Below are 14,325 nucleotides of genomic sequence, written 5' to 3'. Positions count from 1 at the left end.
GACATTCACGTGGAAAAATCTATTTGAAAGAGAGAGAGAGAGTCATCATCTTGTCCTTGAAATGGCCGACAGTGGGGGCATCATTTTGTCCAATTCCATAATCATGGGTATGTCGGATACATTTCGTTGTATAGTCTAAACCTTTGTCCAATTTCCTTGTTCAGGTGATGCAACGTGTGTACTTTGCCCTGAGTATAAGGCCCACAAAACGGGATAAAGCAAATCTGTCTGAAAATGCCAATCCTAAATATATTGATTGAGATGACCATTAAAGTGACTGGAAAGTTACCATTTGGCAGGTGGCCATTGGAATGGAAGGAAAACGAGGCAAAAAGAGATTTTGAAATTATGTCATTTCTTGCGATTGTTGAACATTGGACTCAGTTGTCTTCCCAACTTATCCAAATATTAAATCGGTTCCCCTGTCTTAATTTTCTGCATAAATTAGTTCGAGTAAAGAAACAAGCAACGTTATTGTGGCCAAGCTACGACTAAGAAAGGTGATACGCCTAAACAAATCTTTCTCCTATTAACCTTGCAACCAAATCCTTACCATTTGGATGTGCAAAAAACTGCGAATTGGATAATAGTAAGCATTTTGCTTTTGCCTAAAAATTTCGAGAAAAGAAATTTGGTTTTTGGATACAATTCACATTCCATGTTACCCTTATTCTATTACAAAACACAAAAAATTAATGCAAACTATAAAATTCATTCGTTGTTTGTTGTATTTCTAGGCAAGTTGTCATAGACATCGAGCAACGTCAGATATGCTTCTCAACAAATGAATTCTGAGGGCAGTGTACTTGCTAATAAAAATGCATCTAGAGTCGTAAAATTATATTTTCCCAAATTACGTATTCCATTTCGCATATATATTTAACCATAGAATCAACTATTATCTTAAACCTATGTCAATGGAAACAAACTATTGCATTGAATTTGTTTTCCCACATGTACTTGTGATTACTATATAGCAAATGTTATATATCATTTATACAATTGTGTTGAGTGAAACTTCAAAAGGAGCAATACAATATCGACTAGGTGCTAGGGGTGATCGGTTCCAAGATCTCCTTTTTTGGACCTTGTAGTATCCTACCTTGTTTGCACCAAAATATGTTTTGGAACCTACCTATTTTTCTGGTCCGGTTCCAGGGTCTCCTAGAACCTATTTTACAACCGTTGATATCCTATACGGCTTTCAATTTTACATAAATACGCGAGAAAACAATAATGCAATCTTCTTAATTTGTATGGAAACATTAAACACATGTAATCAATAAGTATATGAACTTTTCGACTAAACAAAAAACTAACGATCCTCAAGGCTAATAATCATAAACCCAAGCACAAGAACACCTACACCTAGAAGCCCAAGCACTAGAACGCCTACTCCCATTCCATTACTTTGAATCGAAGAGATAAAAGAGGAGTCAAAGACAGAGAAAAGATGAGAAATCAGCATGGCCTGTCCAAGCACCAGAATGCTTACATCTGGAAGCTTAATGCTGGCGTCAAAATCAACGAGACCGTAAAAAACCCATCCCCAATAAGTTGAAAACTCTTAAAAAAAAAAAAAAAAATCAATTTTGGACTCACCTTGCTCAAGTTTGCGATGTGTCGGCAAAGGTGGCAAGTCTCACGAAAATGAGTTGAGAGGCAATAACGAGCTACGTTCTTGTAGGCTACCGCGCCAATGGTGGTTGGGCATATAGAGAGAGAGACTAAGAGAGAGAGGCGACTGGTTTTTTCTTTTCTTTTTATTTTATTTTTTTTAATTTTTAACACTGGTAAAAACTGGTTCCAAAACCAGTCCAATCGGTCCGATTCTCGGATGGGCCTTTACTTGGATTGGGAATTGGACCGGTTTCATCTAGTTCTTTAAAATTGAAACTAATTATCGTGCTAGTTCAATCAGGTACCTAATCTCGAACCCTTTTGATATTTAATTTTTAGTTAACATGTCAATAAAGGTATGAAAATCAAGATTGTATTTGCTGTAGATCTTTTCATGCAAAGCTTTATCTACTGAATAACACTTTGAATTTCATTTACTGCTTTGAGAAGCATCTAAATAATTGTAGAAGATTGAGAAACCATTGATAGGGGTCTAGGTGGCTGGTTCCCACCTTGGAATCAAGAATCATCCACTAAGGACTAATTTTAAAAAAAAAATTGTGAATCGCCCATTGGTTTCGTGGATCCACTAGGGAACCTGATTGTTGATTCCCGAGTTGGGCCATAGAACCGATCTGAATGTCTCTAACCAAACTACAATGTCCAAAACCCTTTTGAATTCTTGAAAATGTCCAATCGAACTTGAAACTAGATGCGTACAAAAATCATTACAAATGTATGAAATCAATTAAATAAACTCACACGAAACCGATTTGATCTCAGCATAAAACATGTTTTTTCGGTTCAAACATATTGCCCCTTAGGAACATTTTATTAAATAGGCTATTTATGTTTGGCTAAAAGATGAGGAAACACATTAACGAATTCAGATTCAACACCAATCTCATGCTAAATTATTTGAGGTTGTTCACAATGCACGAGATTATATCAAATCATCATTAAAATATATACTAGTTCAATCTGGATGGTCTAGGTGGGAAATTCCACCCCAAAACTAGAATCTGGGCTAGTACTCACTAGTTCCAATTATTGGGACTAAGAACCAAACTGGTCCCCATGGGAATTGCTAGTTTTAGATTGGGCCGGTTCAGTTTCGGGCGATTCCAAATTCTTTTGTATACTCCTATTCAATACCGCAACTTAATTTTGGTCAAGTCTTAAGCCACCCATCAATTTTTTTTCCGAAGTATATTAGATAATTTTTTAATTCAAATCTCTCGACATGTCGCCTAGATACTTATTTGATATTGATAGTGATTTACAAGGTTGTTTTCTCATGTATAGTGGTGTGACTCTATTTTCATGTGAAACTGTTCATGAAAATGTCAATCGAAAAGCCAAATTCAACCTTGACATTGCGAGAATGGCATGACACAACTACAAGCACATGCAACAAGATATGACAAATCAGGTGCAATATATAATGATATGACATGACAACCCCAATGTATAAATGCCGATTTTTAAAATGAACAATGAAATATGATAAAAAGTAGTTGTTCTATTGATTCGAAAAAAAAAATTTATAAATGTTGAAGCAACCCAAATCACACAGAGAATATTGAGATTATCACTTGAGGGATCCACTTCATCTGCAATGGATGCTATAAACAACTTATTTTATGATCCGCCTCGACGATTAGCTACAAACATGATGCTAAGGTTTTCGTTAGCATTCTATAATATATGTCCAATCCATACTTTTTCTTTTCAGGAAAAATGGGTTTTGTTAGGAAAATTAGTAAAATCATCAAATAAAAACGTGAAAAGGTTTGATTTTGGTGGGCAAATCCGAAGGGAGAGCACGCTGGTGAGGCTCATGGACTAAACGCACCTTTGGGATGAGATAAACATGATTACGGCCTCGTTCTTTCGTTGGATTTGAAGGTCAATTTGCACACGAGTGGATCCGTATCTCTCTGATCTCCTGAATCCTCGGACCAATAGTTGTGCGGTCATTTAACTTTAGGATGCATATGCCCATTTTTCAAAACTTGAAATGCCCATGAAAAATTATAGTGAATATTCCAAAATGCACATTACGCCCATACACCATTTGGAGTCTGATCATTGAAGACTTCCTGATAATAAAATACTAGCTCCATTCATTTTGTAAAAGATAAATAATTTGAAAAATATATATTTTTAAAAATGATAACTTGAAATAATTAGCCAAAAAATAATGTTTTCATTGTCGACAATAATTTATGTCTAACATTTTCTTGAATAATGAAAAAAATTTCGTTCATTCATTTTTATAAGCGATACAAGCGGTCATTTAATATATATATATATATATATTTTTTCAAATATTCATTTTTCATGAAACAAAACCCTATTTAGACTTCTTTCATTTTGTTGAAGGCAAGGATGAAAAATCTTGCATTCCCATCTGCATTCCATGAGAGAAGATGATAATTATCAACATCTTCACGCGATGATAACCTGACCCATTTGTTTCTAGTAGATACTACTGTAATTTCATGTGACAATGCCCTTAAATGTTTCTCATTTTTACTTGTAACGATAATTGATCTCAAGACCCATACATACATATATAGCACAATCAACGTCTGTTCAAGATAAATCTCATTTTATGCAACAATGATTGCTTTATCTTAGTAATAAGAAGGAGGGAGAAGAGGGGGGCGGGAGCAGCCACACAAAATTGGTCAAGATAGATACACATGAATCGAAGAGGAAGAGACACGATTACCAACGGCTAAAATAGAACAACTGTCGAAGTTTATACAAAGCAATAAGCTATTGCAAATTCTCTCTAACAAATCAAGATAATTCTTCAACTGGATAATGACTCTGAGGCAATGCACGATAAAACAGCTAATTCTTAAAATGAATGACAAAGTAGGGGACACATGGGGGTTATTCGTTCATTGAACCAGCTTCTAGCTTATGTATCTCCAAAAGATGTTACAACATTAAAGGTATTTTTTTTTTCATGAAAAAAATAGTGATTTTGAAAATATTTTTCTAAAAATGATTAACTATATTTATGTAGAAAAATTAGTTAACAATTTTTTTACATCATTAACAAATTTTTTAGACATAAATTATTATTTAAAATGATTTTTTTCTTTGCTAATTTTTCTACATGATATAAATAATCATTTTTAGGAAAATATTTTCGAAATATTTACTTTTTTGTTAAACAAATACATCATAAGTCATTTATTCATTACCTTGGTCGATTCATCATGTTTCACAGATAGAATTGCCACATTTGTATTCATGACCTTCAATTCATTATAGTCAATAATTAATTGCTACATTTGATTGATTGTTGTATTTTCCGTAATTAAAGATATATAATTCCATTCGATAACTTGCCCTGGATTTTTCTAACAATGTAGTTCAACTGAGGATTTTTTTTTTTGAATAAATTTCATCCTATTTACTTCATTCCACCTACTACTAGTTCATTTTCAGAAATTAATCTCTTGGTAATTCATAAGGACCAATTTCTTAAAAAGTAGCTTAGATTCTTATTTTGGCCTTGATTTTTTTTTTCTTCCATAAAAAAATCACAAACTTCAAGTCCATGTCCAAATCTGATCCATAAATTTCCTTCCAATTACGCTATTAAAGTCCCACGTATCAATTCCACATGTACTTATCTCCATGTTGCTTGCTGATGCGGAATTAAGGCATCCAAACAATGACAATTTGGTCGTCTTCAATTGGAAGAAATTATAAGAAATTAGGAATCAATTCGTCTTCAATTAGAGCTCGAAGGAAAAAAAATCTGCACTTACTCTTCCTCCTACCAAATGACAAGTTCATATTCAATTAGGGCTCATACTCGCAATATCATGCTTAGTTTGCCGCAATTATGGCTTGAGTGTAAATTTAATTCAAACCAGAACCACTTTGTAAAACACGTTGATTTGAGTTAAAAGCTCAAAGCTCTTGAGACGCACGAAGCAATGCATGTATTGATAAACCCTTTCTTCCACAATTTGTCTCAACTATGCAAACAACTCCAACCATTAAGGAAATAGACAGAGAAGTTGAAGAGCACATGAACTTGAAAAGAGAAGAAGTATTGATAAACCACGTAAAATTTCTTCCACAATTCGTCTCAGCAATAGGAACAACTTCAACCATAAAGGAAATTGACAAACTAGTTGAAGAGCACACGAACCAAAAAAGAGAAGAAGTTTCTCACTTCGTATTCTTTAGTGGGTTGAATCTTATGGAAAAGACATTGAATCTTTCAGGATGAATCTGTTTCAAGCTCTAATTGAGGATGAATAGAGCTCTAATTCTTGAAATTGCCCCCAGTCCAAGATGATTGCAACAACTTTGTTTTGGTGTCTTAGCGTGGAGATTACATGTGCAATTGACAACCTTTATTTATTTATTTTTGGTTAAAATAAATTTTCATTCATTACCAAAATGATACATGATAGGAAATCTCAAAAGTCAGAATAACAAGGCAAGCCCATAGAGCTTCAAAATAAACCAAAAAAACAGAAATCAAGGCATATGATTAGAGCATGATTGACAGAGATAATCACAGGTTTGTCCTTCAAGAACAGATTTGAGACTGCATCCAAACAAAAAGATCGGCGGATGATCACTGAATCACACAACATTAGTGACAAGCACACGCTGAGACCTCTATGTATAGTTACGGCTTTATCCTTCAGAGGTGTGTGCTTTGGTTTGACGTCCCCAACACCATCACTGTATGCAGATAACACAAACGTGTTGAAAAAAAACTTAGATCTACACTTGTGAGAGCGAGCCTTGTAACTAATATGAAGTGCCAAAGCTTTGAACTAAAACACATTGAAAAAGTTCATATTTGACATCAAAGTTACTCTAAACATCATTGAAACTAGAGATGGAGTACTTACTCATTAAAACTCTAAAATCTAGAATTAGATCAAAGAGAAAAGTTCCCAGATATAAGATTGGGAGAGCAAGGGCCTATTTAGTAATTGGTCAAATAGTGCTTGATTCTATTTATTTTTTTTTGTTTCCTAGAACCAAAGAAAAAAAAAAAAAGAACAAAAATCCGTTTGGTAACTTTTTTTTTACTGAGAAAAAAAATTATTCTTGGGAATAGATTTGGAATAGAATTAAGAATTAGAAAAACTCATTTGTTGTTAAGAATAACTCTAGAATTAAGTTCATTTTCTTTTCTTTTTCTCCTCTTTTCTTTTCTTCTTTTCTTTTTTCCTTTTATGCTTCTCCTTCTTCGATGATGGCCAGGCCAACAATCGGCCAAAGAGGAAGAAGGAGAAGCAGAAAAAAATAAAATAAAATAAAATAATTTTAAAATTAAAATAAATTCTAAATTACAAAAGAATTTAAAGCCTTAACAAACACATTTTTATCTCATGAATAGAAATTTTGAATAATTACAAAACGCCTTCAAATATTCAGAAATTTGTCCAGGGAATATAATAAAAAAATCACTCTGAAGCATAAATTATTTTCGAGAACAGAATGATTATCAAATAGATCCCAAAACTCCCAAATCTAAAACTAGATCGGGAGAGTAAGAAAAGAAACACAAAGAAATAAAAAAAAAAAAAGAAAAACAACTAGGAGAAGAGGGAGAGATCTAGGTCAAATCCCTCCCCTCCAGAAGTGAAAGAGATGAAGAAAGTTTCAAAGAGGAAGAGAGCAGGAGGGATAGAGGGGCTTGGAAGAGAAATGTTTTTTGAAACTCAATTGACAACCTTTAATAAGGCATCATTAGACGAAGGTTTAATGGCACCAAATATGGGTGAGGATTGAAAGTTTGTGAATTTTTTATGATACAAAAAAAAAGTTTGAGTAGAATTGGGACTTGATCTAAAGTTGATGCTTCTATAGGACCATACTTTGCCCACATTTGACGACTGAATCAAAAGATATTGCAACTTCTAAATTACATTTGTCTTATATTTTGAGAATATCTTAGAAATTGTAAGGTGATGTGACAAGCTAGTACATTCCGGTAGAACTAAGCACAAGCTTAATTTCACCTCAAGGATCATGTCGCTAACAATTTTAAGGAAGAAAAATATTGCAAAATTTCACCACGATCACTGGTTTAGCCAAATTTTCAAAAAGCACAATCCTAAAAAAATTTCAACAATAGTATTGCATTTTTCCGAGTTACAAGCTTTCTGTAAACGCAAAAATTGAGTCGACTGGATATCAAATAGAAAAATTACATGCAGTCAAATCTTGGTTTTTTTTTTTGTCAAATTTCTACCAAAAAAAAAATCATATTTTTGATAAAATTGCAGTACGAGTTCAGCCTTTGAAGTGGCTCATTCTTTGTCGAGATTTCAATGAACTCAACTAAAACAGATGAAAATGACAACAAAACTTCAATGAACCTTTTTTTTTGAGCTCATGTGAGTTGGAGGACCAAACTCTTCACTTGGCTTCTTTCTGGCCTCTTCCTTTCATAGCTCATTTCGCTCGTCTCTTCTTTCTCGTGAGTAAAGCCCATCTACCGAAAAACTTGTCACGTTGCTTCACAAGCCGTTAATCTCGTATATTAATCTCATGGCTTCCTTTCGGTTCACCGTGAGTGCGCCCACCTCTTGCTATATTTTTCGCATTAATTTGGAACGTCACTTGCCCGTGTGATGTGTTTTATTTGTATGTCAAATACATCAAAATTTATGAGTTGGTGACGGTGATCAAGAAGCAAAGTGTCTTTTCGCTGCGTCAACATCTCAACAACTATCATCTGGCTTGTTTTTGTTGATTTCTTAGAAAGCTAGTATATGTCCCTATCCTTGCTAAAATATGACGGGACTTGTAGAATTGAAAAGCACTTGATGCCCGAGATGAAGAAGACACTTTGCTATAATTTGAGGGAATGATCTGTCAGAGATTAGTTATTCTAAAGTCTAGTGTCCCAGCGATTGGGACAGCTAAAATTTTTGATAATTTGTTATTGATTAGGTCACATAAGCCTTGCAGTGGCATTGATCGTGTTCAGATACTCTCCATGTGCAAAAAAGTAGTGAAGTAGATTCTTCAATTTAATATTCAATTGCCCAACCACTCCTTTTTGAATAATCAGTTTATTACTGCAACTTGAAAAATTATCTAAAACGTTTGATGAGAATGTTGTGGATGCCATAAAAAAAATTGCAAAATTGTTTACTCATAAGAAATTTACAACTCTTAATTTGACAGAACAAAGAACAGTGTCTAAGCTAATACACAATACCTTCTATTTTGCTATGTCATTTTTTTTTTATATATATATTATAAGCACTTCTCATCTAAGAGATTTTTTTTTTTTTTTTTTTTTTTGGGTCAGATTCTAAGAACCTGTTTGGTCTTTTACCTTTTTCATATTTTTGTCATATTCAAGGGGTGTTGTGATCCTCATAAAGGGGCTCCCTTTCGAGGCTTCAAGGAAGATTTAGAGGTTCATAAGACGGTCCAAATTAACATCCCAAAAGATGGCTTGAACACGTCATCTAATCGTGATCAAAATCAGTGCATCGATTATAAGCGCGGGCTTTCCCAAAGCCAATACCTAGTGTGACATTGGATTTGCTTTTTTAGTTTTTTACATCTTAATTATTTTTAGCAGTCGCCACTAATCATTTGGGGTCGGCTAAAAACCAATTGAGATGTAGAAGTGTCATCTAAATTCCTATAGAACCATAGATTCTAAGCACAAGAACATGATTATGTAAATGTTTTCATAAGCGCCTTTTTGGTACCTAACTTGAAAGTGAGTTGATCATAGTGGTCATGCGATCTTGATTTCTAGTTATGAACCTAAAGGTATTGAAGTCACTAAGTGATCATGTAATGTTTTTGAGGGGTTCATTATGTTTCGAAGCTAGTCTTAATCAATCTAAAACAGAAATTAACACATAAGCTATGGAAGTGCGATGCGGCAAAGTAAACAACCAAGTATTAAAAGCAACTATCTAGGTGTTAGAAATGAAAACCCGATGCAATGTTGAGCAAAGAATATTACACCACCTAGTTATTGAGCCTTGTGACATAAACCCCATAAACTTGATATTAGAGACTAATCCTGACCATTAAACCAGATCAAGATAAACCTAATTCTACTTATTTTTATAATGTGATGAGACTAATTTAAACTAAACTGATCCATTCATCAAAAGATTGATGATAATTTTTTTTTTTTTGCTTGCTATCTAACTGGAACCTACGCTAGTTTACCGATAAAATTCTAAACTAACCTAAGTTCATTAACTAAACTAGCCTAAGCTATGCTAAGCTAAGCTAAATCTAATTGCACTTGGATCACTACGAACCGTCTTGACTCTTCAAGCTCTTGGCCGCCACACCGGATATTCGACTGACATCTCAGAATTGATTTCATCATCATTCAACTCATTCATACATGCGTTCAACCAAAGCAAACAGTTAGCAAAGCTCATCAAATACTAACCAGAAATTAGGCTCAGGAATTTGATTTCACTCAGTCAATTCGATTATCCCCACCATCTCCTAATCAATCTAGGGATCCATTGACTAATATTAATGATAATTAATCCCCACTTGTGTTTGCAAAGTAGTAGGCCAAAGCCATTAACCCATAATTAAATTCTAATCACCTTCCTAATCTACTCGCCGGAGGGCATGCATTGAAAACCTAACATACATCTAATCATAGCAAAACGTGCAATTAGGGACACAAGTCAACCATTAATCAATCAAGTGAAGACATTAAAAAACCAAGAAATAGAATTGCCTAATCAATTTCTATTTTATTTTTTTCAACTTAATTTTTAATTTATTATTATTATTATTTTATTATCGAAAAAAACTTGACCCGGGTCGAGTCCTTGGACTCGGTTCCGGCAGAGGCTGAGACCAGGTCCTCGCTAACCTGGGCTATGATCGCGATTGGGCTCCTTTGTAGAGCCCAGCCCGATCAATGTTCAGCCTCTCTAAAGAGTAAAGCCCAAGTGTCTAAATCATCCAGCCCAATCACTGAGCCCTAAACTAAGCCTAAATCCAATATTCTGCTTCACCGAGACCAAGCCTAAGGTCTCCCAAATCTGAATCTAGCCCAGACTCGTCAAAATTGTCCAACAAAAGCCCAGCACACTCACCTAAGCCCTAAGCCCATTAAACTGACCTAGGCCCAGTAGTTATTGGCGTTAGCCATTTCCTAAGAAAATTATTAAAGAAGTCATAAACCTATTACAATTGTACCAAATCAATCAAGCCATTTCCTAAGAAAATTATTAAAGAAGTCATAAACATATTACAATTGTACCAAATCAATCACAAATATTATTTTTGACCAATTGAGTCTTAAACCTTTGCATTGGGAGAAGTGCACAAGACGTGCCTTGACTTATGTGCAATGCTCATTTTAGTGCCACAACTTTTCGTTCGGCTCACTTAAGTGTGACTTAAAAAAAAAAAGATTACTTAAATGCCAACTCCAATCTAAGTCGTCGGAAATCTAATGTGGCAATATTTTAATAATTTCTCAATCTTACGTGACTCGCTGACATGCCCAATCAACATATAACTTTAAACGACATTGTGTAGCAAGTTAAAAAAGTGATCACTTTAGTGTTAATGTTGAAAAAAAATGATCACTTTAGTGCCAATTGCTATTAAAAGTGATCACTTTAGTGCCAATCTTAATGAAAAGTGATTTTCGGTGCTAAAAAAACCCTAAACGACATCATAGAGCAAATTGAAAAAAAGGTCACTTTAGTGCCAATCATTATAAAAAAAGAAGAAGAAGTGATTACTTCAATGTCAATCATTATAAAAAACTGATCACTTTAGTGTCAATCTTAATTAAAAGTGATCACTTTAGTGCCATAAAATGCCACATTAGATAACATTTTTAATTATAAAAACCACATAATTTCTCTAGCTGCAATTTTTTGCTGGATGCACTTAAGTGATTGTTTTTTTTTTTTTTGATTTTGACACTTAAGTAAGCTAGCAAAAAATTGTGGCACTAAAGTAAGTGCTGTACACAAGTTAAGACACTTATGTTGTACTTCTTCACTTTGCATTTGTACAAATTCAGTTAATCTAGCCAAATTTAGCCAACCGGCTTTGATGTTGCACGATGGCAACCCCTCCTTAGTGGCTTAGCAAGGTGGACCTTGCCGTCACTGGGCAAGGTCGACCTCACCGGCCCTTGCCTCTAACCCGTCGCCTCCTAGAGGAAGAAGGAAGAAGTTGCTTAGAAATGCACGAGAAGCAACAAATATATTCCAATTCTAAGATAAAGTCTCTAAAATCTAACATTGTCAGGTGACTTATAAAGAATTATTAATTAAAAAAAAAATGAGAGTGCCTCGTATTACATGTTCATGTGCATCAATTTGTGGATGGATCATCTAGCTTATGTTATTTGTGTCATAACTTTCATATAGTATCTACTCTGGTGCCATAACTTAAAAAAAAAAAAAGCATTCATTTGAGTGTTCACGATAATTTTCCTCGCCTAAAAATCTCACTTGGCATTATTATTATAAAATCATTCGAGGTGACTTGGAAAATGATATCATTAAAAGCGTAGACGTCGTTTAATCTTTTTTCTTGGCGAACCGTTTACTGCTAAACCATTTGTTTGGTCCCAACGCAATGTCCCATTTTCACGTCGTCTTCGTCTTCTCTCTCAAGTTGAGACGGATGATTTGCTGAGTTATTATTGGTTTTGATAAAATTATGACAGTTAATTTGGCTTCTGCATAATTTACTTTTGGTAAGAAGACCATCGTCTAATGGTTTTTGTCTTGGATCTTTGGAGATTATTATTATTGTTCACATATAGGTGCAAGAGACTGACACTGTGCAGTTTAAATCTTGAACCATTTTGTGCGAAATAATTTTTCTCAACAAATTCTGAAGAAAAAAATTCCCAGCATACTCTTATTAGTATTTGTATTGCTTCTCATTGGACGGGAGAGAAATGTGTGTGTGTGTGTGTGTGTGTGTGTGTGTGAGATTTTGTGCACAGCTACGTCTGCAAGCTGAAGACAAAAAAGGGTTCTTCGAAGTTCCCAGAAAAAAAAAAAAAGGAAGGAAGATTTTTGCTCGGCAGAATGACGAAGGTTCAGGTTCAGCCTCAAAATGTGACGCCAGGAGTGAACGAGGGGCTGAACCAGTAGGCAACGATGTCGCTCTATGTCGACGATCTGGACTCGAATGTCACTGATTCCCAGCTTTACGATCTGTTCAACCAGGTCGTTCAGTTGGCCTCGATTTGTGTCTGTAGGGACCTGACCACGCGACGATCATTGGGCTATGGTTATGTTAATTACAGCAACCCGACTGACGCTGCTCGGGCTTTGGAGGTGCTGAACTCTACTAATCTTAATGAGAAGCCAATTAGGATTATGTATTCTCGACACAATCCTAGTATCCGTAAAATTGGGGCTGGAAATATGTTCATCGAGAATTTGGACATGGGGATTGACCAAAAGCATCACATGGTACATTTTCTGCCCTTGGGAATATCCTCTCTTGCGAAGTTGCTACAATATCAATGTGCGATGTGTGAAAAGGATCATCGTTGATCTCACCGTTTAATCTAATTTTACGGTGATTCCAGAAGTGATAAGAATTCGAATCCAAGCAAGCCATTGTGAGGAGAGGAGAGTACAATCCCTTAAAATGGTAAATTACAATATCAATAAATATAGCCCACATAAGGAAAAATTTTACATCTTCGTCTTCCTCTATGTCTTCTCTCTCAAGTCAAGATGGATGATTTGCTGAGTTATTGTTGGTTTTGATTTATTTATGACTATAAGTTTGGCTTCTGCCTAGTTTACCTATGGTAAGAAATCCATCGTCTCATGGTTTTGCCTTAAATCTTTGGAGATTACAATTTTGTTCACATATTGGTGTGAGGGACACATGTGCAGTTTAAATCTTGAACCATCTCCTAATTAGGTTAATTTAGCTGCATAAATGTTGATTGTTCTGACGTCATTTTGTGCGAAATAATTTTTCTCAACAAATTCTGAAGAAAAAAATTCCCAACATACTCTTATTAGTACTTGCATTCGTAGTCTACTTCTAGTTCTAAATGGACAGGAGACATATATTTGTGAGATTTTGTTAACAGCTATGTCTGCAAGCTGAACACAAAAAGGGTTCTGCAAAAGTTTCAAAAAACAAAAAAGGAAGTAAGATTTTTGCTCGGCAGAATGACGCAAGTTCAGGTTCAATCTCAGAACGTGACCCCGGGAGTGAACGCGGTGCGGAACCAATAGGCAACGATGTCGCTCTATGTCGACGATCTGGACTCAAATGTCACTGATTTCCAGCTTTACGATCTGGTCAACCAGGTCGGTCAATTGGCCTCGATTTGTGTCTGTAGGGACCTGACCACGCGACGATCACTGGGCCATGGTTATGTTAATGACAGCAACCCGATTGACGCTGCTCGGGCTTTCGAGGCGCTGAACTCTACTAATCTTAATGAGAAGCCAATTAGGATTGTGTATTCTCGGCACAATCCTAGTATCCGTAAAATTGGGGCTGGAAATATGTTCATCGAGAATTTGGACATGAGGATTCACCAGAAAGCATTACATGGTACATTTTCTGCCCTTGGGAATATCCTCTCTTGCGAAGTTGCTACAGATTCTTCTGGTCAGTCGAAAGGCTAAGGCTTTGTAACATATGATAACGTGGAATCTGCCTGGAAAGCTGTAGAGAAGCTGA

The 14,325-nt window shown here is 35.1% G+C and overlaps 1 protein-coding gene across 1 annotated transcript; it reads left to right on the top strand.

Moving 5' to 3' along the window:
• The first annotated feature begins 12,767 nt into the window (after window positions 1–12,767).
• Window positions 12,768–13,871, top strand: LOC120288409 (polyadenylate-binding protein 2-like). The gene is made up of 2 exons (XM_039302372.1): window positions 12,768–13,085; window positions 13,821–13,871. The coding sequence occupies exons 1-2, from the start codon at window positions 12,768–12,770 to the stop codon at window positions 13,869–13,871; spliced, it is 369 nt and encodes a 122-aa protein (XP_039158306.1).
• The last annotated feature ends 454 nt before the right edge of the window (window positions 13,872–14,325 follow it).

The sequence above is a fragment of the Eucalyptus grandis genome, chromosome 9 (assembly GCF_016545825.1).
Source record: "Eucalyptus grandis isolate ANBG69807.140 chromosome 9, ASM1654582v1, whole genome shotgun sequence".
Classification (NCBI taxonomy): domain Eukaryota; kingdom Viridiplantae; phylum Streptophyta; class Magnoliopsida; order Myrtales; family Myrtaceae; genus Eucalyptus; species Eucalyptus grandis.
This window is presented reverse-complemented; position numbering and strand designations above follow the sequence as displayed.

What these genes read in the sequence shown, in the direction of transcription:
- LOC120288409 (XM_039302372.1), top strand. Translation starts at nt 12,768, where the DNA reads ATGTCGCTCTATGTCGACGATCTGGACTCGAATGTCACTGATTCCCAG. An exon ending in TTGACCAAAAGCATCACATG is followed by an intron (nt 13,086 to 13,820) that starts GTACATTTTCTG and finishes ACGCAAGTTCAG; the next exon opens with GTTCAATCTCAGAACGTGAC.